This window comes from Diadema antillarum, unplaced genomic scaffold (genome assembly GCF_040938485.1).
Source record: "Diadema antillarum isolate AM-2024a unplaced genomic scaffold, OU_Dant_1.0 seq00001338_RagTag, whole genome shotgun sequence".
In the NCBI taxonomy this organism is placed as follows: Eukaryota; Metazoa; Echinodermata; class Echinoidea; order Diadematoida; family Diadematidae; genus Diadema; species Diadema antillarum.
This window is the reverse complement of record NW_027272107.1, coordinates 85,354-104,367: the sequence shown is the minus strand read 5'-3', so window position 1 is coordinate 104,367 and position 19,014 is coordinate 85,354. Positions and strand designations below refer to the sequence as shown.

General features: G+C 37.6%; 1 protein-coding gene across 1 annotated transcript; it reads left to right on the top strand.

Moving 5' to 3' along the window:
* The first annotated feature begins 574 nt into the window (after window positions 1-574).
* On the top strand, window positions 575-18,444 carry LOC139708456 (uncharacterized). Its single transcript, XM_071620409.1, has 4 exons — window positions 575-688; window positions 2,243-2,344; window positions 15,501-15,626; window positions 15,952-18,444. Exons 1-4 carry the CDS (start codon window positions 615-617, stop codon window positions 16,070-16,072), a joined length of 423 nt encoding a protein of 140 aa, XP_071476510.1. The 5' UTR covers window positions 575-614; the 3' UTR covers window positions 16,073-18,444.
* The last annotated feature ends 570 nt before the right edge of the window (window positions 18,445-19,014 follow it).

Genomic DNA, 19,014 nt, shown 5'->3' with positions numbered 1-19,014 from the left:
ACGTCTTGCTTTGATTGTATCCCATATGATTGTTTCGACAGTGTGTCACACCTTGTGAGTGAAATCAGGAGTCCTACAAACTGCTATCACCATGTCGAAACAATTTAGACATTTTATTGTATACACTGTACTTTGAACAAGTAATGAATATAATGCTGCAATATGATATGTTCTTATTATATATGTATGTATATATATATATATATATATATATATATATATATTTATTTATTTATGATATATCATAAATCAGAAATACAATATAATGTCATATACCAAATAGGTATGTTTGTATGTATGTATAGGCATAAGCTTCTTTTAAAAACCAGTAAATTTAAGTTTCATAAAATATGTTTGTATGTAAGTATGTATTATAGGCATAGGCTTCTTTTAAAAACCAGTAAATTTAAGTTTCATAAAGCTAGTCATAAATCTTAAAGTATAGTTGTTCAGCAGACTCTGCCACCCAATCCTTTTTCTTGAAGTATCATGCAAAATATTTAGAAATGCTGATGTATTAATGATTGTAATTTCTCTTCTTCTCTCTTTCCTTCTCTCCATACAAAACGCTAAAAGACACACACAGACACACACACACACACACATTCACCACCATGCAATCAACGGTCATCGTCTTTTCCGTGGCTTTTGCCGCACTTCTTGGATTCGCTGCTGCAACAGATCTTCCGTAAGTTAAGCGATTCGTTTATCGTCAATTAGTTGAGTATGCATGGACAGACCTTTGTTGCAATCGTGTGTTTGTTGATGTTCATAACATCGTTGCTATATTTATGATATCATTCCTTGATACTTCGCTGTGCTAATTGTGTGCCATCATATCAATTTATTTGTGTTTGTTGCTATGGGTTTTTTTTTTCGAAATATTATAAACAAACTGACATGGAATGTAGTGGAATTATCATTTTTTATTTCATATTCCCTCATGTGCTCCATCTTTGTCTTTAGGCTCTGTCTAACATCTGCAGATGGCAAAATAAAAAAGCTAATTTTAGTGCTTCAAAATAGTTCCAAAGTGTGAGTGACGGATAAACATAACCAACACAGAAATGTTAATCAGTATAATTAATGTTAACAATTGTGAAGTATACAAAATATGAACAATATCTTCTTTTTTTTTTGGATAAAAAGCATTTCTACAATAGACTTTCTGCAGTTGTGGTTTTATGAGAAACGGCTTTGTTGCGATTTAGAATTCATTTAAGAGTACATTATACATATATCTTGTTGTGTGAAAATTATTTGCGTTAGAAAGGTCTCATATTCAAGTAATGTGCAGTTTCATGCCTCGTCACTGTACAGGCATGCTAACCTGGAAACATTTAACTGCACATTACTTGAATATGAGACCATTCTGAAGCAAATGATTTTCACACAACAATAGATATTTGATATACTCTTAAATGAATCCCACAAGGATTGAAACAATCATCCCCCAGCATTCCCACTGATTCCCACTGATCAGTTACCAGCCATTCCCTTTGATTTAAACGTGTAATCAACAGCCTGATTGGCAGTGAAAACTCCACAGCTTTGCGCACATTGTCCTAACTTCACGACACAAAAGAATATGGGTGAATAATATAAGTTTCTTCGGTGTAAATGCTGCGCATTCGCCTTTTCCTGATTTTACAAAAGATGAGCATCTTCTTCGATCTTCCTCTTCCTCTTCTTCTTTCGAATGATGCCACTTAAAATCCCCAAAATTTCATGATTTCATCTGCTATACACGGACTGAAAACACAGAAAAATTCAATTGAGGCTTTAGTATACATTTTGATATATTACTTCAGCTAACACACAAGAATATTGTCTCTAGCAATTACATAAGAATTTGTTGGTAAATCAAAATACGTCCACCAACTGATTGACAGTATCGGCCACACACCGTGTCTGTCGATTTACAATTTAGTTGAATATCTCCTAAAGAATTCGAGAGGCTTTTTTGTATTTTAGGATTGCAAGGCATGTATTGAAGGAGGCTGAACTAAAATGAATGTAATCATAATGGAGAAAACAAATACCAGTTATTCGCAACATGTACAGTTGGCTTTGCTTGGGTTTCTTTGATTTTCGCTGTTTCTCTCTTTTTTTTTTCTCATAGTATAAGCAGTGACATCTGTCACTTGAAAGTAATGTCCTCATGTGATTGCAAAGTAAATGAAAGACAGAACTTTTCATTTGTTTGCTATTTCTTGTTTGCTGTTGAATTGATTGTGAACAGACAAAATCGAGAGAGAAGGGCGCCCTCGGAAGGTTTTGAGCCAGCCACGTGGGACGACGGAGACGAAGCAGGAATGGGAAACGGATTCAGAGCGGACGGCATGTGAGTTCAAAGGTCAACCATTAGCAGCCGATTAGTTTATACTTTTTACGTTTCAAAGGTCATCAGAGACCGAGGGATGTGTGTATATAGCAAGATATTTTTGGGTAGAAACTAGGATTTAAAACCATGTTTTGTGGGTTAAATTTTGCTATCTATGGTAGTCGAGATTAGAATCACGGTTTTCATTGTTTTGTGAAGGTGCGATTCAAAACAGTGTTTCACTGAAAAATTAAGGTTTTGAAAGTCTTTTAATGCAACCGTGACTTCAAATAGGGATTGTGGTTGCACGCACGCCCTGTTTGACCAATATAATTACCACGGGACAAGCTGAGCGTACTAACATGCACAGTAGTGAGCTCTGGATCTGCGACGAGAACGCCAAGACGACGCAGCATCCAGGGTTGGCCAATGGAAACAGGTGTATCGCTCATGTGTAGAACACCACTTTTTCTTTTCTTTCCTTTTTTTTTCACCTAACTGTCGTTGTCCTATAGCGTTCGCGCCGCAGATCGAAAGCTCTCTTATAGCACAGTCTGCTCGAGCTTGAAAATGCTCGGGATAAACTCGTACGCGCACCTCTATCAAACGGTGTTTCAGAACAGTGTTTCAAACACCATGTTTCAAAACCCTGTTTCTTGGCAGGCCTACACAACGTTTTATAAGCAAGCCCAAGTGAAACCAAAATAGAGTCCGCTATGCAAACTCAGCTGTGCTCTTTAGTCTGACAAAGTTTAATGATACTACCCTTTTACTCTTTACGATTAGTCGTCCTGTAATGCTTTGTTTCATGTTTGAATGTTGTTTCCCAACAAGAACAACTGCTGCCCCATGATGATGAGCGAATGAATGAGATTAAGAGGCGCTGTTAAATAAGACCAAACAATATTTCACGAGCGCTAATAAATAATGGTTACGTATAAGGAGGTTAATATCAAATATTGGCAACAAAGCTACCATTCAGAAACGCGCTGTACGCAAGCCAGACAGCTTCATTTCATTTCATTTCATTTCATTGTGATTTTATTTCAACACAGTTATAAAAGGAACTTCAAGTCCGCGCATAGAATATAACATTTGAAACAGAGCACAATAGATTCAGACTATAAGTTGAAAAAAAAATTAATTGCAGAAAACCTGACGTACAGATAAAAAAAAAGAAGATAATACACAAAGCTTTAATTTTTTAGGGGGATTGAAGGAAATCTGATACTCCCTATTCCATTTTTTACGAAGTGGAAGAGTCTAAATCCTGTCGTTATCCACACTTTTTAGGCAGCAAGTAAGTCATATAACCCAACTCTGTTAACAAGGCTTGTAAGATAAGAAAACTGAATTTCAATTTCAATTTCAATTTCAATTCTAATATATCTATGCAACGTTTTCTTTCAGGAACACAATGTACAAACGTAAAATCAACGATAACAGAAATTTTGCCAAAATTTGATCCCACCCACATCAAAACAGAAATGAAGTTTTCAACAACAACAAAATCAATCAAATCAAGTTTGTAAACTTAAACTATTTCAATTAAAGGGGATGGGTAGTAACTGATCATTGGGAATCAGACGGAATGCTGGGGGATGATTGTTCCAATCCTTGTGGGATTCATTTAAGAGTACACTATATATCTATTGTTGTGTGAAAATTATTTACTTCAGAATGGTCTCATATTCGAGGAATGTGCAATTTAAGGCCCTGTCACTGTGCAGGCATGCTAACGTGGAAACATTAAGCTGCACATTTCTTGAATATGAGTCCATTCTGAAGCAAATAATTTCCACACAACAGTAGATATATATCTTACTCTTAAATGAATCCCACAAGGATTGGAACAATCATCCCCCAGCATTCCCACTGATCAGTTACTAGCCATCCCCTTTAAGACCTACTTAGAAATGTTCATTCTTTTTCTCCTCAGTGACATGCTCCATGTTGCAAGGGCCGTCTCAAAAAAATTAAACAGACATAATATTTGCTTGAAAAAAAAAATGTTGTTATCATGGCCCTTTGCTCTTGACAAAATGACTAAAATGACATTGATATTGATATCTAAACTGATGAGGAAATTATAATAACATTGTATTTCAAGCGCTAACTCGTAGCCTTATGAAACTGAATAAATTTTACGAGAATCTTAGATCATATAGGGTTAAAGAATCCCTCAAACGAACGCACACAGACACAGTTTGTAATTGTTCCATGACAAAAAAAGTAATATTCGCTTCACAATTATTCCAAGGAAAGCCCGCTGGCTGCTTGGTAATAAGGAAAACTCGAGATATGAAAGTAAGGTGGCAAATGTGGGCTGGAATTGTTGAAGACAAGAGCTTTTCTCAAAATCTTGTTTGCAGAAAATGCAAATGCAATTAAGTACGACGATTCATCGAAACGCAGTTTGAAAATCAGGTAGGATATTGTTATCCCCCGTGGATTAAACAACCTTTTTTATTCCTTGTTTAGCGTGTTCTTCTTGCCCGTTTTTCAATATTAGCTTGTGTCTATGACACCGTGTGCAAGGAATGCATTCTTCAGATGAGACTTATGTTGACGTCAATGCAAAAGTTTGAGAAACCTTATCTACTGTACTTTATTTTACCAATATATGGAAGAGTAAGAATACATGGGGAAAACAAGTTTCTTCTATACCTCTCCTTCAATTCAATTGCGTATCACGAATCCAATACTGACGTGCGTTCTTGTGCTCGGATGTTCAAACCTCTGATCTGATATCTAAAGCTTTAGAAAATGAAGTCTTATCCTCAACAATTGAATCTTAACACTCTAATCCTACATTGAATACTTTGTGTCCTAAATGAAAGTGACACCAGGAGGCAGTTATCCATACATAATTTACCATTATACGGCCGGCAGAATTCACTACGCTGAAAAGAAGTGTATTCTTTTGAGCTTTGTGACAAGCATATGGTTCTGATCACAGAAATATAAATAGAGATATTAAAGCTTGAGACTGTTGTATTGCTGCATGGCAGGAAGGTATAGGGAATAATTAACAATTCCTGGGCTGTTCGAAATCAATGGTAAAAGAGAAATGAGAATTAGTTTTTATTTCATCTCCTCTCATAATTATTATACAGTAAGTGTAAGACAACATTGCCCTTTGTGCATAATAGCTCTGCAAAACAACAGTCAAAAGGTAACATTTCTTGCAGAGATATGGCGATCGTAATTGTCTTCCATATAGTTATACCTTTGGCGTTGTTTCCGCACGATATAGGCCATATATATATATATATATATATATATAAATATACGCCTATACAGATTCTTTGTTTATTCCTTTCATTTTTGGATATTCTTTCTCTTTCCTATGTAGGCATCGAATACAAAGTTTGGAAGTAGCTATAACGAAAAAGAGAGTATAATATTTTCATATCAATCCAATCTTTAAGACTTTATCTTCCCTAAGTACCCCCACCTCCATTTAATAAAAAACAAAATGTACCCTATCTTTAAAATCAAAAAAGGTTGTAACATTGCCAAGTGTAGTAGCTTATCTTTTTATCCCGGCTTTTTCGCGTGTTGTGCCCACGAAAGATGCCACGTATTCAAACATCGATATGACTAATTCAAAATTAGACGATGGCTGAATATCATCAGTTAGGAGGGCGCAGTCGATTGCCTCCCACGCAAACGTGAAGCATATTATAGAAAACAGAAGAGGAGCAATGTGCGCCGCTATTCAAATATTCGCAAAACAGTTTGAATCTCTCGGTTCAACGGCCGTGCACGTTTCACGCGAGGGTTGATTCTTTTTCATCAATTCCCTGTCATCAATGATTCAATTCCAATCTCAGTCCGGCGAATGACGCCCAACATCCCCCATTCGATGACACTTTTATACGGCACCTAATTCCGACTGTCGAGAGTCATTTGTCGTTCCCTTTAATGCAGTTACGGTTCGGAAATCGTTCCATTTTCTTGAATTTTCTCTTTGATACGACGATATGAGTATCCGTTTATCATCTACGCTCAGCCAGCCCCGGTTTCACGTTGATGTATCTTCATTTAGAGTGACATTTCACTCAAGGCATCATTAATCGCTCAGCCGTTGTTTTTTTTTTTGTCAAGTAATTTAGTTGCAAACAGTTTCTTTAATCAAAGAGATACTTTTTAAGACTATTACCTTTAATGAAGAAAGACTATTACCATTAATGAAGACTGAAGTGGAAAGAAAACTTTGCAAAATCGAAAACGACAGAAAGAAGCTGGAATGTTTAAGTTGAATCGAAAAATCTGCATAACCACTGGCTTGGACTCGATTATCTCCCACCATCTTTATCTTTTTTTTTACCCATGTAGCGTCGCAGAGATTGATAAAAATATCGGAATATCTGCGCGAGTTTGTATAATTACTTTTGAAGTGAAATTTGAAAGGAAAACTGATAAATATAAATGTTCATTGAGATAGAGCATTAAAATAAATGATTCTCTCCGAAAAATTGAGCAGTAGCTTTGATGATACGGCATTACCATGAATGCGACTGTTTCAATCAATGAATCGAATTTTTAATGATTCAATTATACTCGTAGAGAAATGTCTTTGAAATCTCAAAAAAGAATTGTGTCATAATCGTACAATCATAGTAATAATAAAGATGATGATTATGATGATGATACTACTACTACTACTACTAATACTACTACTACTAATAATAATGATGATAATAATAATAATAATAATAATAATAATAATAATGATAATAATAACAATAGTGGCCATTTATATGACGCATACAGGCCCACTTTTTGGTGATCATGGCGCTTCAAAAAAGAAAGAAAAGCTTTAAATAATATCAACATGTATATAATGCACTCTAAATTCAGTGATGGTCTGCAGACGGACAGCATGCCTCCACGTTTCAACTGCTATGATCTATTTTTGTAGGGAAATTCAAGTTATGGTGAATTATAGACAAGGCTTGGATTCGCGTCCCCGTCCGGAATTTGACCTTCACTAAAACGTCTAATTTGCCGACATTTAGCTGTGTAAGCTTCATCATATTCACGCAAGATCAAACTGATGTGAGTGCACCTCTTCCTTCCTCTCTTTCTCTCTCTCTCTCTCTCTCTCTCCCTCTCCCTCTCCCACCCCCTCTCTTTAATGCATATTTTTTTTTGTCTTTTTGTTTCCGCTTACCTTTGTACGTTACTAGAAGACAAAGGAATTTTTCAAGCACAGAAAATGAACTACGACTGATATGAAATATGAAATATGAATAGGGCGACATTTCTCATTAATGGAAACTTAGAGGTTGATATCATTGCCGTGGAGTCATGTCACGTTACAAAGCAACTCTTGCAAACACTCTCATGAGTTTTGTTCGTCATGCACGTGGTTACAATCACGTTCACAATCACGTTTGATATTACAATGTCTCTCGTAGAATAGTTTGAATTTTGAATAGTTGTATTAAAGCATATAAACGCTACTCTATACCTTCCAAAGTGGGAGTAAGTTAGTAGAGAAAATTACGCTCTGGCCCTTCTGTCCAGCGAAAAATAAAACAAACAATATACAAAGAATTTGTAGACGTTTATTTCTGTATAAGGATATTTGTGTAGGTAAATATTCCATAGAGAGGCTCCTGCTCATAAAGTTTCCACCCCTCCCCTATTTTTTTCTTTTATCAAAAGAGTTAGAAAAGGGTTTGTCCTAACTTGCGAGCGCAGCAGATATTGATGTGGATTTCTTTTGGTACTCAACCCAATCTCATGAATAAGCTTGAGTAGGAGCTATGAATAATGGATGCATCTAGGCACCGACTTTTTTCTCAACTTTATCGAAAGGGTTCACTGCTGAGCGCTTAAAGGGATGGTATACTTTTGGCTGAGATGGAGATTCAGGTTTGATTTTTTTTTTTTTTTTGCGAGATAATTAGAACCTAATGATATAAACTATTAAAAGGCATACTATTCAAAGTTTATTTGATGAAAATCGGTTTTGAAATGGCAGAAATATCCACAAAATAAAGAGATCCTAATAAAGGATGGGTCCCGGCACCTTTTATTAGCACCACTCTGTTTTGTTTTGTTTTGTTTTGTGTTGGATATCTCAGCCATTTCAAACCCGATTTTCAGTCAAATAAATTTGTAATTCCTCTGAGAGTTGTATGCTCTTTAATATTTCACGAAATAGTGGTTTCTAATCATCTCACACAAAGTTAAAACCAGAATCCTCATCTCAATCAAAACTATACTATCCCTTCAACTCCTCTCGTCCTTGGGTGATGTTGCTTTCATGGCTATTGATGTTATCAACTTGTTGGATATCTTAGCCATTTTAAACCCGATTTTCAGTCAAATAAGCTTGTAATTCCTCTCAGAGTTGTATGTTCTTTAATATTTCATGAAGTGGTTTCTAATCATCTCACACAAAGTTAAAACCAGAATCCCCATCTCAACCAAAACTATGTACTATCCCTTTAACTCCTCTAGTCCTTGGGTGATTTTGCTTTCATGGCTGTTGATGTTATCGTTGGCTTGGCAATAGTGAAATTATAGTGCTCATGCAGTGCTGGAGAAAGATTGGACAGAATGCATTAAATAAATAAATGTATCTATACTCAACTTCAGAGGAAAAAGAATTGCCAATCTTTTGCACATAAGCGTAAGAGCTAATATTCTGAACTTGCTAATATTTATCATTGCAACAGCATCTACTTATGTTGTGTACTTTTCTTATCAACTAGGCCCTACTAAAAATTAATGGGAAATTTAATGAGGAGAAAAAGATACAAATTCAAGTCACAGAATTGTGTTTTCAAAGATTTGTTCGGATGTTAACATGGTGTTTTATAGCCGAAAGTATAGCATACAATCTGGGTGAACACAGATAAAAACACCCGGACTGATAGCGTGTAAGTCCTTTTCACGTTTGGCTTAGTTGAAGTATTCATTCAGATTGTTCCATTGCTCATGTTGCTATAAACGACACCGTTTTCTACGAAGATCACTTTTTTTAGTTTTGTTAGCAAATATTGAGACAGGAGCCCTATCGTCATCCATGTAAAATGCACATTTGATTTTCTTTCTTTTGATTTACTGAGATGGGCCGAGTACTTAAGACATGTCTTCATAACAGTAAATGACCGATAACATGTTTACTTAAATTTACGTAAGAGATAGTTTGATAATAGGTTCGTAGTCATAGTTAGCTTAATTGTCACCCCTGTTATGCGTAACTGTGACGTTACTACCCCTGTCTCCCTCCTTCGCTCAGTCCATTATTATTCATCACTTGGGTTATTTTCTCACGCGAAACCTTGATCTATTATCAGTTTCACCCGTAATGACTCATAACCAATTTAATGTAAGAACAGACGCGATTTTCTAGGAATAATGCTCTGACAAACCACGTTACTCATTACGACCACTAAATAATTGGATGTTGGTGTATAATAAATGAACAGAAACGAGGGGGAAGCCGTGCTTGTTCGGGTCGAAAAGGGTATCGTTTTACTTTGAGCGCCAACCTTTGGGCGGTCAATAAGACGTTACACGCCAACCATCCGTTATTCTCCTTACACCATTAATCGGGCGCAATAACACTGATTACTCAACTTACACGCAGACACCTGTATTACTAATTGAACTCATTAACAGTCGTTAATGTCACACATATCGTCCACGTTTAGCTTTTACGGACCACAATTTAGCAATTTATTTGCGAAATCGGCTGTTTGTTTTTTTTTTAAGCAACCCTCTGATCTGTGATTAATCATGACAAGGTTTGCGCTCAGTCGCGCCTCCACCGCGTGTCTTGTTACTGTTAATGAAGGTCAGTGTTCACGGTCAGACTTGAACAAATTGGCGAACTCTCAGGGGCGTCACCAGCTTTTTTTCAAGGGGGGTGCGTTTTGACACTAAATGTTTACGTGATTTTTTGGACAGACATTTGGAATATAGGAAGCTCTCAATCCCTAGACTTTTACTGTTTTTTGAGGGAAACCAAGCGGGGAAAGGGCACCGGCGTAGCTAGGATTTCATCTTGGGGGGGGGGGGGGGGGGTATATAGTATGCGAGGGAGCGAGCAAGGGTGGGGGGGGGGGGGGGGGGGGGGGAGGGTGTGGAAGTGCCGGAGGGGGTTGCACCTCCTATAAATGGACTATGGAATGACGGTGTGAAACGACAAATTACTGGCAGCGGTATCAGGAGAATGGCATAACGACTAATTTTTTCGCTTTAACGACTAACGACTGAAAATTTTGACATTTTACAGTCCAAAAACTGCCGTTTGTAGCCATATTTCTTTGCTTTGTAAATCAAGGGAGGGGGGCGCACCGGGCGCAACCGCTGGCAATTACTGGCAGCAACATCAGGTGAATGGCATAATAATTAAATGCGTGCGAGCAAAGAGAGCGAGCTTGGAAATTTTGGCATTTTACAGTCCCAAAACTGCCGTTTGTAGCCATATTTATTTGCTTTGGAAATTAAGGGGGGCGCACCGGGCGGAACTGCTGGCAAGTACTGGCAGCAACATCAGGTGAATGGCATAGCAATTAAATGCGAGGGAGCGAAAAGAGCGAGCTTGAAAATTTTGACATTTTACAGTCCAAAAACTGCCATTTGGAGCCATATTTTTTCGCTTTGGAAATAAAGGAGGGGTGGGGGCGCAACGTGCGAAACTGCCGGTAATTACTGGCAGCAACGTCAGGAGAATTGCATAACAATTAAATGCGAGCGAGCGAGCGAGCGAACGAGCTTGAAAAATTTTGACATTTTACAGTCCAAAACTGCCATTTGTAGCCATTTTTTTTTTTTTTTTTTTTTTTTTTTTGCTTTGGAAATTAAGGGGGGGCGCACCGGGCGCAACTGCCGGCAATTACTGGCAGCAACATCAGGTGAATGGCATAGCAATTAAATGCGAGCGAGCGAAGAGAGCGAGCTTGAAAATTTTGACATTTTACAGTCCCAAAACTGCCATTTTGAGCCATATTTTTTGCTTTGGAAATAAAGGAGGGGTGGGGGCGCAACGGGCGCAACTGCCAGTAATTACTGGCAGCAACATCAGGAGAATTGCATAACAATTAAATGCGAGTGAGCGAGCGAGCTTGAAAATTTTACATTTAACAGTCCAAAAACTGCCGTTCTTAGCCATATTTTTTCGCTTTGGAAATTAAAGGGGGAGGGGCACCGGGCGGAACTGCTGGCAATTACTGGCAGCAACATCAGGTGAATGGCATAGCAATTAAATGCGAGCGAGCGAAGAGAGCGAGCTTGAAAATTTTGACATTTTACAGTCCCAAAACTGCCATTTGGAGCCATATTTTTTCGCTTTGGAAATAAAGGAGGGGTGGGGGGCGCAACGGGCGCAACTGCCAGTAATTACTGGCAGCAACGTCAGGAGAATTGCATAACAATTAAATGCGAGCGAGCGAGCGAGCGAGCTTGAAAATTTTGACATTTTACAGTCCAAAAACTGCCATTTGTAGCCATATTTTTTTTGCTTTGGAAATTAAGGGGGGGGGGGGCGCACCGGGCGCAACTGCCGGCAATTACTGGCAGCAACATCAGGTGAATGGCATAGCAATTAAATGCGAGCGAGCGAAGAGAGCGAGCTTGAAAATTTTGACATTTTACAGTCCCAAAACTGCCATTTTGAGCCATATTTTTTGCTTTGGAAATAAAGGAGGGGTGGGGGCGCAACGGGCGCAACTGCCAGTAATTACTGGCAGCAACATCAGGAGAATTGCATAACAATTAAATGCGAGCGAGCGAGCGAGCTTGAAAATTTTGACATTTTACTGTCCAAAAACTGCCGTTTGCAGCTATTTTATTATTTTTTTTTTGCTTTGGAAATTAAAGGGGGGACGCCCGGTGCGCCCCTCCCCTGGATCCGCCACTGTTAGTCAAGGGTGTGGGTTTATGTTCATGACTGGGGGAGGTATGACCAGCGAGGTGGCGTCGAAGTGACCAAGCGGGGAAAGAATGTCCAAAATCTGCACTTTAGAGCATCCCCTAAACTAATTGTGCGTGTTTGTTTGTGTGTGTGTATTATATACATGGAAAAGTTAGGAATTAGCCCAGGTCAAGTCATTTTATTGGCAATGCAAGACATTTTTATATAGCCTAGACTAGTATGTAAAGCAACACTGCAAAATCAATGATCTAGCTTTGATATAACGAAGCGTAAGGTACAATGGTGTACATTCTACGTCACATTGCGCAACATTGTAGCGACTCTTCGTTCGGATGTACTGAGTACACTACGCACATTCTGCTTATATGCAGAATGCCAACCAGGAATCACAATCTTTTGTCGGCCAGGGGGCCAGTCTTTTTGAACAATGTTTCACACTATATACCTATTTAGTTATGGTTAAAAGAAATCATAGAAAAATATCTTATTTCTGGATCACCCTTTCATTCAAAAGCAGTTTACTAACACTTGAAGTACTATTTCGGTAAATCTTCTTTTTTTTTTTAAACCAGCGGATTGGGAGGGGGGCGCACCCCCCCCCCCCCCTCCGTAGTTACGCCACTACTTTTGGGTGAAATAATTGGACAGATTTCTTGAATTCTAACAAAAAAGCAAGAAAATCTTTTCATCGCGGGAAATTATGATTATGTGGGGTGGGGCAAATAGTGCGCTTGCCTTCCAATGTTTTTAAGGGGGCAACATTTTTGTTTTCTTTCAAAAGCAAGAAAATCTTCTAATTTCGGGAATTATTAATTATGGGGGGGGGCATAACTAAAATATGCTTGCCCCTTCATTTTTTTTTTTAATGAGGCTATGACAAAGGCTCGCTCTTGGGCTGGCAATATGGATTGGTCAGAAGTTACGTACATAGACCCTACATTCACGTACTTGTAAGTAGCACACGTACATGTATGCAAACGTGTATAAGTGCTCCGTATGGTACGGATGTACAGTACGGTCGATAAATAGTAAACACTGTAGAATACTAATAGATATGTATAAAATCAGTGCCGCCAGAACCAGGGGTGCAATTTTGTGTGTGTGTGTGTGTGTGTGTGTGTGTGTGTGTGTGTGTGTGTGTCCCTGGTGCAAAATATTAAAAAAAAAAATAGAAAAGAATAATTATTTAGCGTCCGGCGTTGAGGTCGCTCGCAGACTGATTTTTTTTTTTTTTTTTTTTTTTGATCTGAAGGGGGGTGCGTTCGCACCCAACGCACTCCCCCTGGTGACGCCCATGACTCTATACCCGGAGTCTGTAACTTAATAATGTCATTACGCTAGATGGACGGTTGTGATTTGAAATGTGTGCGGGTTTTTTTTTTTTTTCTTAATTCAGTAATCACTCATTCAGTTTGAACGATGCTCCTCAGCGATAGAATTCTTAGTACACTTGGCATGCACAAGGGGTTGGCATAAATGCGTATAGAAGGTTTATTCTCGTTCTCCTAGTTTTAAAAGGGGCCGGCTTTTCTTTTCAATCTCTTATCACTGAAATGTCACTACAATTCTACGAAATCGCTTTGTTCGTTATGGTTGGTAATCGTGTTTGTGCGTTATAAAATAGTGACTACATGGTCTTTGAGGGGAATAACGTTGGTTTTGATAAAAAGCAAAAGAAAAAAAGAAAAACCCAAAAACAAAATAATGAGGAAGTGCAAATAATAAAGACAACAGTTATTAAGGTATAATCAGTAGGTTCCAAACATTTTGTTTTTATTTCTGAATCACATTGTCATATATCATAATGATGATGAAAATCATCCTGTTAAGATCGATAGAAATATCGAAATTATCACAGTTATTACTTTCTATTTCGCCATCATTGTCATTGTCCTTTAAAACGAAAATGGATATTGCAATATACAATGTAGTTGGCAAATTTCATGTTGAATCTCTGGTCAGTTATTACTTACAGCTAGTGAAAAGTCAGTTCAGAGTTGGTTCATGTGCACACGGGTTTAATGATTTGTTTTTCTCTCTCTCAATTCGTTGGGCATTTCACTCGTTTTCAAAGCGACACAATTCGTAAGCTTGCCCTACGTAACAATTTATAGAATTTATCCGTCAGGTTCAAACAAACGATGGATTTGCATATAGACCAAATGACCAGTATGTTCCGTCAATTAACACTTGTGGAAGCATACATTTCATTATTTGGCACTAAATGTATTAACTTTTTTTGTGTGTTTCTATTATCAATGCCAAATGCCGCTTTTGACGTTATTTCTATGTACTGGCCGGCACTAACTACTTAACTAATAAGTTTCTAACATTTTGGGGTGAGATAATGAGAAACCTCATATTAAAAGTGAAAGAGCATTTAATTCCAAAAGGAATTCAACGTTTATTTGATAAAAATTGGTTTTGAAATGGCTGAGATATCCGAAACGGAGTGATCCAAATAAAAGGTGGGACCCAAATTTTATTACGATAGCTTTGTTTTACCTGGTTTTTGGATGTCTCAGTCATTCCTAAACCGATTTTAATCAAACAAACTTTGATTTCCTCTTAGAATGGTATGCGCGGCATTGTTTCAGAAGTGGTTTCTTGGTATATCTCGCAAAAAATCAAAAGCCTTATCCTCATGTCCACAATGATAAACTATCCCTTTAAATTATCATTTCATCACAGATGCTTATCTCAATGAATAAGCCAGTTCGGGGTTAGCTCATGGGCACATGGGTACAAATGACCTTTCTTCTTTCTCAGTTGATTAGGCACTCCACTAGTTTTCAAGCGACAGAAGGCATATTGAGCTTGCCCGAAGTAACAATTATGGAAATCATCAGTCATGTTCAAACAAAGGATGAACTTGCGTAGGCCAGGTGACCAGAATGATCCATTAATTAGCATGTTGGAAAGCATCCATTTCATTATTTTGCATTGAATGTATTGACAATCTTTTCCTATTGATATTGTCAAATACCACTTGTAATGCCAGGGGGATATGCTGGCAAGCACCACTAAGGATCACTTGAATAATCATTACATCACATATGCTTATCTTAGTGAATTTAGAAACCAACATGGTCTGCTGGTACAGATGACCTTTTTCTGCTCATGCTCAAAGTGGAACCCCGAACTGGCTTATTAAAAAACCAATTTGCCCAGTTACTACAAAAGACATTTTTCTGCTCATAATCATGCTCAAAGTAGAACCCCGATTTCGCTTATTCCACGCTTTCTTGTTGTTTCTTCTTTCTTATTTATGACCAGCGCCAAGAGAATAGCAGACAACGATTTTGCCGCCCTCAGACATCAGGAAAGGGAAGACAGTCTTCGACGTAGTCTCCTACTCCAGGCTATGAATGACATGATGGCCAGGGCGGGAAAGCGATCATCGTACGTGATCAAACACTTATTGAAGTATATTTGATCTTCTTAAGACACCATTGTAATACAGCTTTTTTTCACTTAATGTCCATGATTCTAAAAGCTTTGATTGTATTCTAGCAAGAAAATATACATTTGAACATAGAGTGACCTCGAACCAAAAGTGACCTCGTGGCAGATGGTCTCCGGCTCGGTTCACACTGTCTTGTCCGCTCGGATTGGGAATAACTTATTTTAGCTCCTTCTCAGGGAGTTCACAAGAATGTAATTATTGTAATATATATATCCTTAATAATATTAATGTGCTTGGTCTTGTTGATTTCTGTCTTTTTAGCCCGGCGCAAAAACGATCTTTCACACACCATGACTACGCAGCGTTGAGACAGGAGCTTGAAAGCGGTCGCCTGTACAGGGCCCTCTTAGACCAGCTGCTAGGCGGAGAGAGCACTCGCTAACCGCCTGAGAACTGGGAACCCCGTACCCAATGCCATTAGCAGTATCAGCAGCAACACAGCGACAGCAGCATGGGAAATGACAAGCCAAAATAGTCATGATAATAAAAATTTCAATTACGATAACAACAACAACAGCAGCAACAGAATATTCATGCGCCTTTCAACACGTCCCTCCAATTAAGAAAAAAAAAACAGACGGACAGAGAGGGAACACACCTACATTCACGCACACACACACGTACAAAAAGTTTTTTTTAAACAGCACTCATCCCTGTCTGAAACCCATTGCTCAAAGAGAAAATGTTATTTCATACCAGTCTAGCTGATTATAGAATGGTCGTCGATATTTTGCATAATTATGGATCTTCGTAGTTTATGAATATTGAAAACGAGATTTTCAAAATCTTAGATTATTAGATTTCTCTATTTCCAACCTCAGTGTGCTGTCTGCCTTATTTCCTTGTTAGCTTTCTAGTGTGTTCGTTTCTTGTTTCCTTTTAAACGGTTTAGGGTGGGCTCAAACACGTATTACTTTGGTCGTGGTTTTCTGTTTGTAAAGAAAACAATATACTAACATGTCTTCATGATATTTCTGTGAATAAAGTGTGTCATACTCAAGCGAATATGCTACCTTTGGTGTCACAATCAATCATACTACAGAAACAGAAGCAGGACAAGGAGGGAGGTAGCTTCTTCCATGATAATGGTAAGGTTCTCAGTTAAAGAGCGCTCTGAAATTGTCTTTTAAACTAGGTCATATTTCTATCGACAAAAAACGTTACGTAGAAAACACTCTTTGTTCTTGTTATTCGGATACAAACACAGTCTTTATCTGGCCACAGCTGGAGTTATATTTTTCAATACATTTTGAACCTTGAAGTGAAAACCTTACCACAGCAAATGAAATATTTCCACGTGCGTATATCAAGAAATCACCAAAGATTGGTGTCGCTATTGTGTCACGGTCTGATTCCTATTGCCTATTTTTATTGGAAGAATTTGTAATATGAATCGCAGCGCTGTGTAAACAATCATATATCTTGGTATTTATGATATTATGTCAAACTTATATCAGAACGAAAGAGGTCGGATGTTTAAAAGTGTGAGACAAGTGTAGTTAGCATGCACGGAACAGATCTTTTATTTGGGGGTTCACAATCACACACCATAACCCCACTGTTTGCCTTTTGCCGCGCAATTTCAGCATAAGTACGAGCTATTGTTTTCACTAAGAAAAGAAGAAAAGTAGAAAAGCAGAAAACAAAAAAAATCAAAAATAGGGTATAAAAGCGTACACCCTGTAAGCAAGGGCGGGGTCAAGGGCCCATTATAAGGTTCCTAAAAGCTCATGGAGTAAACGTTCTTGCTGTTGCTATTGCACTTCCACATTAAAAACATCTGGCACAAAGGTTTTGATCAACACCAATGATATTTCTCGAACCGATGGCCTAACTATTCCATCTTAGTTGTTTCCTGTCAGAAAAAAAAAAGATACCCAAGGAATTTTCGAAAAAGCAATAGCCACTCACCCCCTTGGGTGACCTGTTAACGCCCCATGCATACATCTGGATACGGCTTCAAGACGTTAATGAGTTCTGTTGTGTATCTTGTACTAGCATGGTCATGAGTTTCAAAGACGGCCCAAAATGAAGCGATTTGCGGAACCATGTAGGTTATTCGTTTGCTTTCTACATAATGTATATCTCTAGTTATTCCTAAAAACAAATGACAAATTAGACTTGAGTTGGAATGGTGACTCTCCATAGGTTTGGGACATAATATGATTGCATTTTCTTCACTGTTGTTTAATAAGTTATATTTTTCTTCTTTCTTTATTCTATTTTTCCTTTCATCCACCGTCCGCTGCATTTGATATACCGTCCTTCTTAAGCAATCATTATCTTTATCTGTCATTTGCTCAGTGTTGACAATACGAGTTGAGATAATAAACAATAGTTACTTTCATAGTAGTTGATATTTCTCTTTTACTTGTATAAACAGGCCATAATATATTTTCATCTAACCCGCTTGGAACTCATTAGTTTATATCCAACGAATTAATTTTGTGTATACAGGCCAACAAATAAATGCATCTTTGTAAAAGCCATGTTGTTAGTCCCTCAAGATTTGGTATTCCAACATTTTAAGATATAGCTAGCATGTATTTTTCCCCAATGCTCTCAAAATGACTTCATTACATTTCAGCAAGATCCATTTTTGAATATATGAATGCTCCGGCAGAAATCTTTGAGAGCAGCGGTATTGCCGTGAGCATAATCACGCCCCTCCTTTGTAAAGATCAACGCAGAATATTGAAGACGTTTCTATGCTATTTATTGATAATCCGGCAATTAGGCAGAAGATCTGTAGGGCTCTTTTTTCCGCAAATACTGATAGATAAGCCGTATTTTTATGACAGGCGTCAAAGACCCCAGTGTAGAAGTAAGCATATGTTTTTATTTGTAAAAATCACAGCATGTTTTTTTCTTCTAGATCTCCTCTATAGCTAGTCTTTTCTTTGTATATCCATTCATCATTTGGAATCTTTTCTTGCTCTGAGTATTATTTTGATGTTTGTTTCCTTGGACTATTTTATGCAATTACGATTAATGATAAGACCACAAAAACTCTATCAAACTAGATGTTTTCAATATCTCAATTCTATTCATACAAAAACATGTAATTGCTGCGAATAATATTTGGATCGGATCAAAGATATCAAAGGTTTTCGAGGTCGCAATTGTTCTTACGTTTTAATTTGTAAAAATCGAATGTGTCTCTGTTTACTTGATTGTGTTAAATCTATTGAATAAAGACAACTTAATCCTTCGAAAACAATGTTTTGAAAATATTTTGTAATTACTGAAAGAAAAAAAAATCGATTGAGCAGACGAAGATTTTCTCTGATGGTTGTCATTTATCTCCTGTTTATACATGTGTTT

Coding starts and splice junctions, on each gene's coding strand:
- LOC139708456 (XM_071620409.1), top strand. CDS start 615: ATGCAATCAACGGTCATCGTCTTTTCCGTGGCTTTTGCCGCACTTCTT. Junction 689..2,242: donor GCTGCTGCAACAGATCTTCC/GTAAGTTAAGCG, acceptor GATTGTGAACAG/ACAAAATCGAGAGAGAAGGG. Junction 15,627..15,951: donor AGGGCGGGAAAGCGATCATC/GTACGTGATCAA, acceptor CTGTCTTTTTAG/CCCGGCGCAAAAACGATCTT.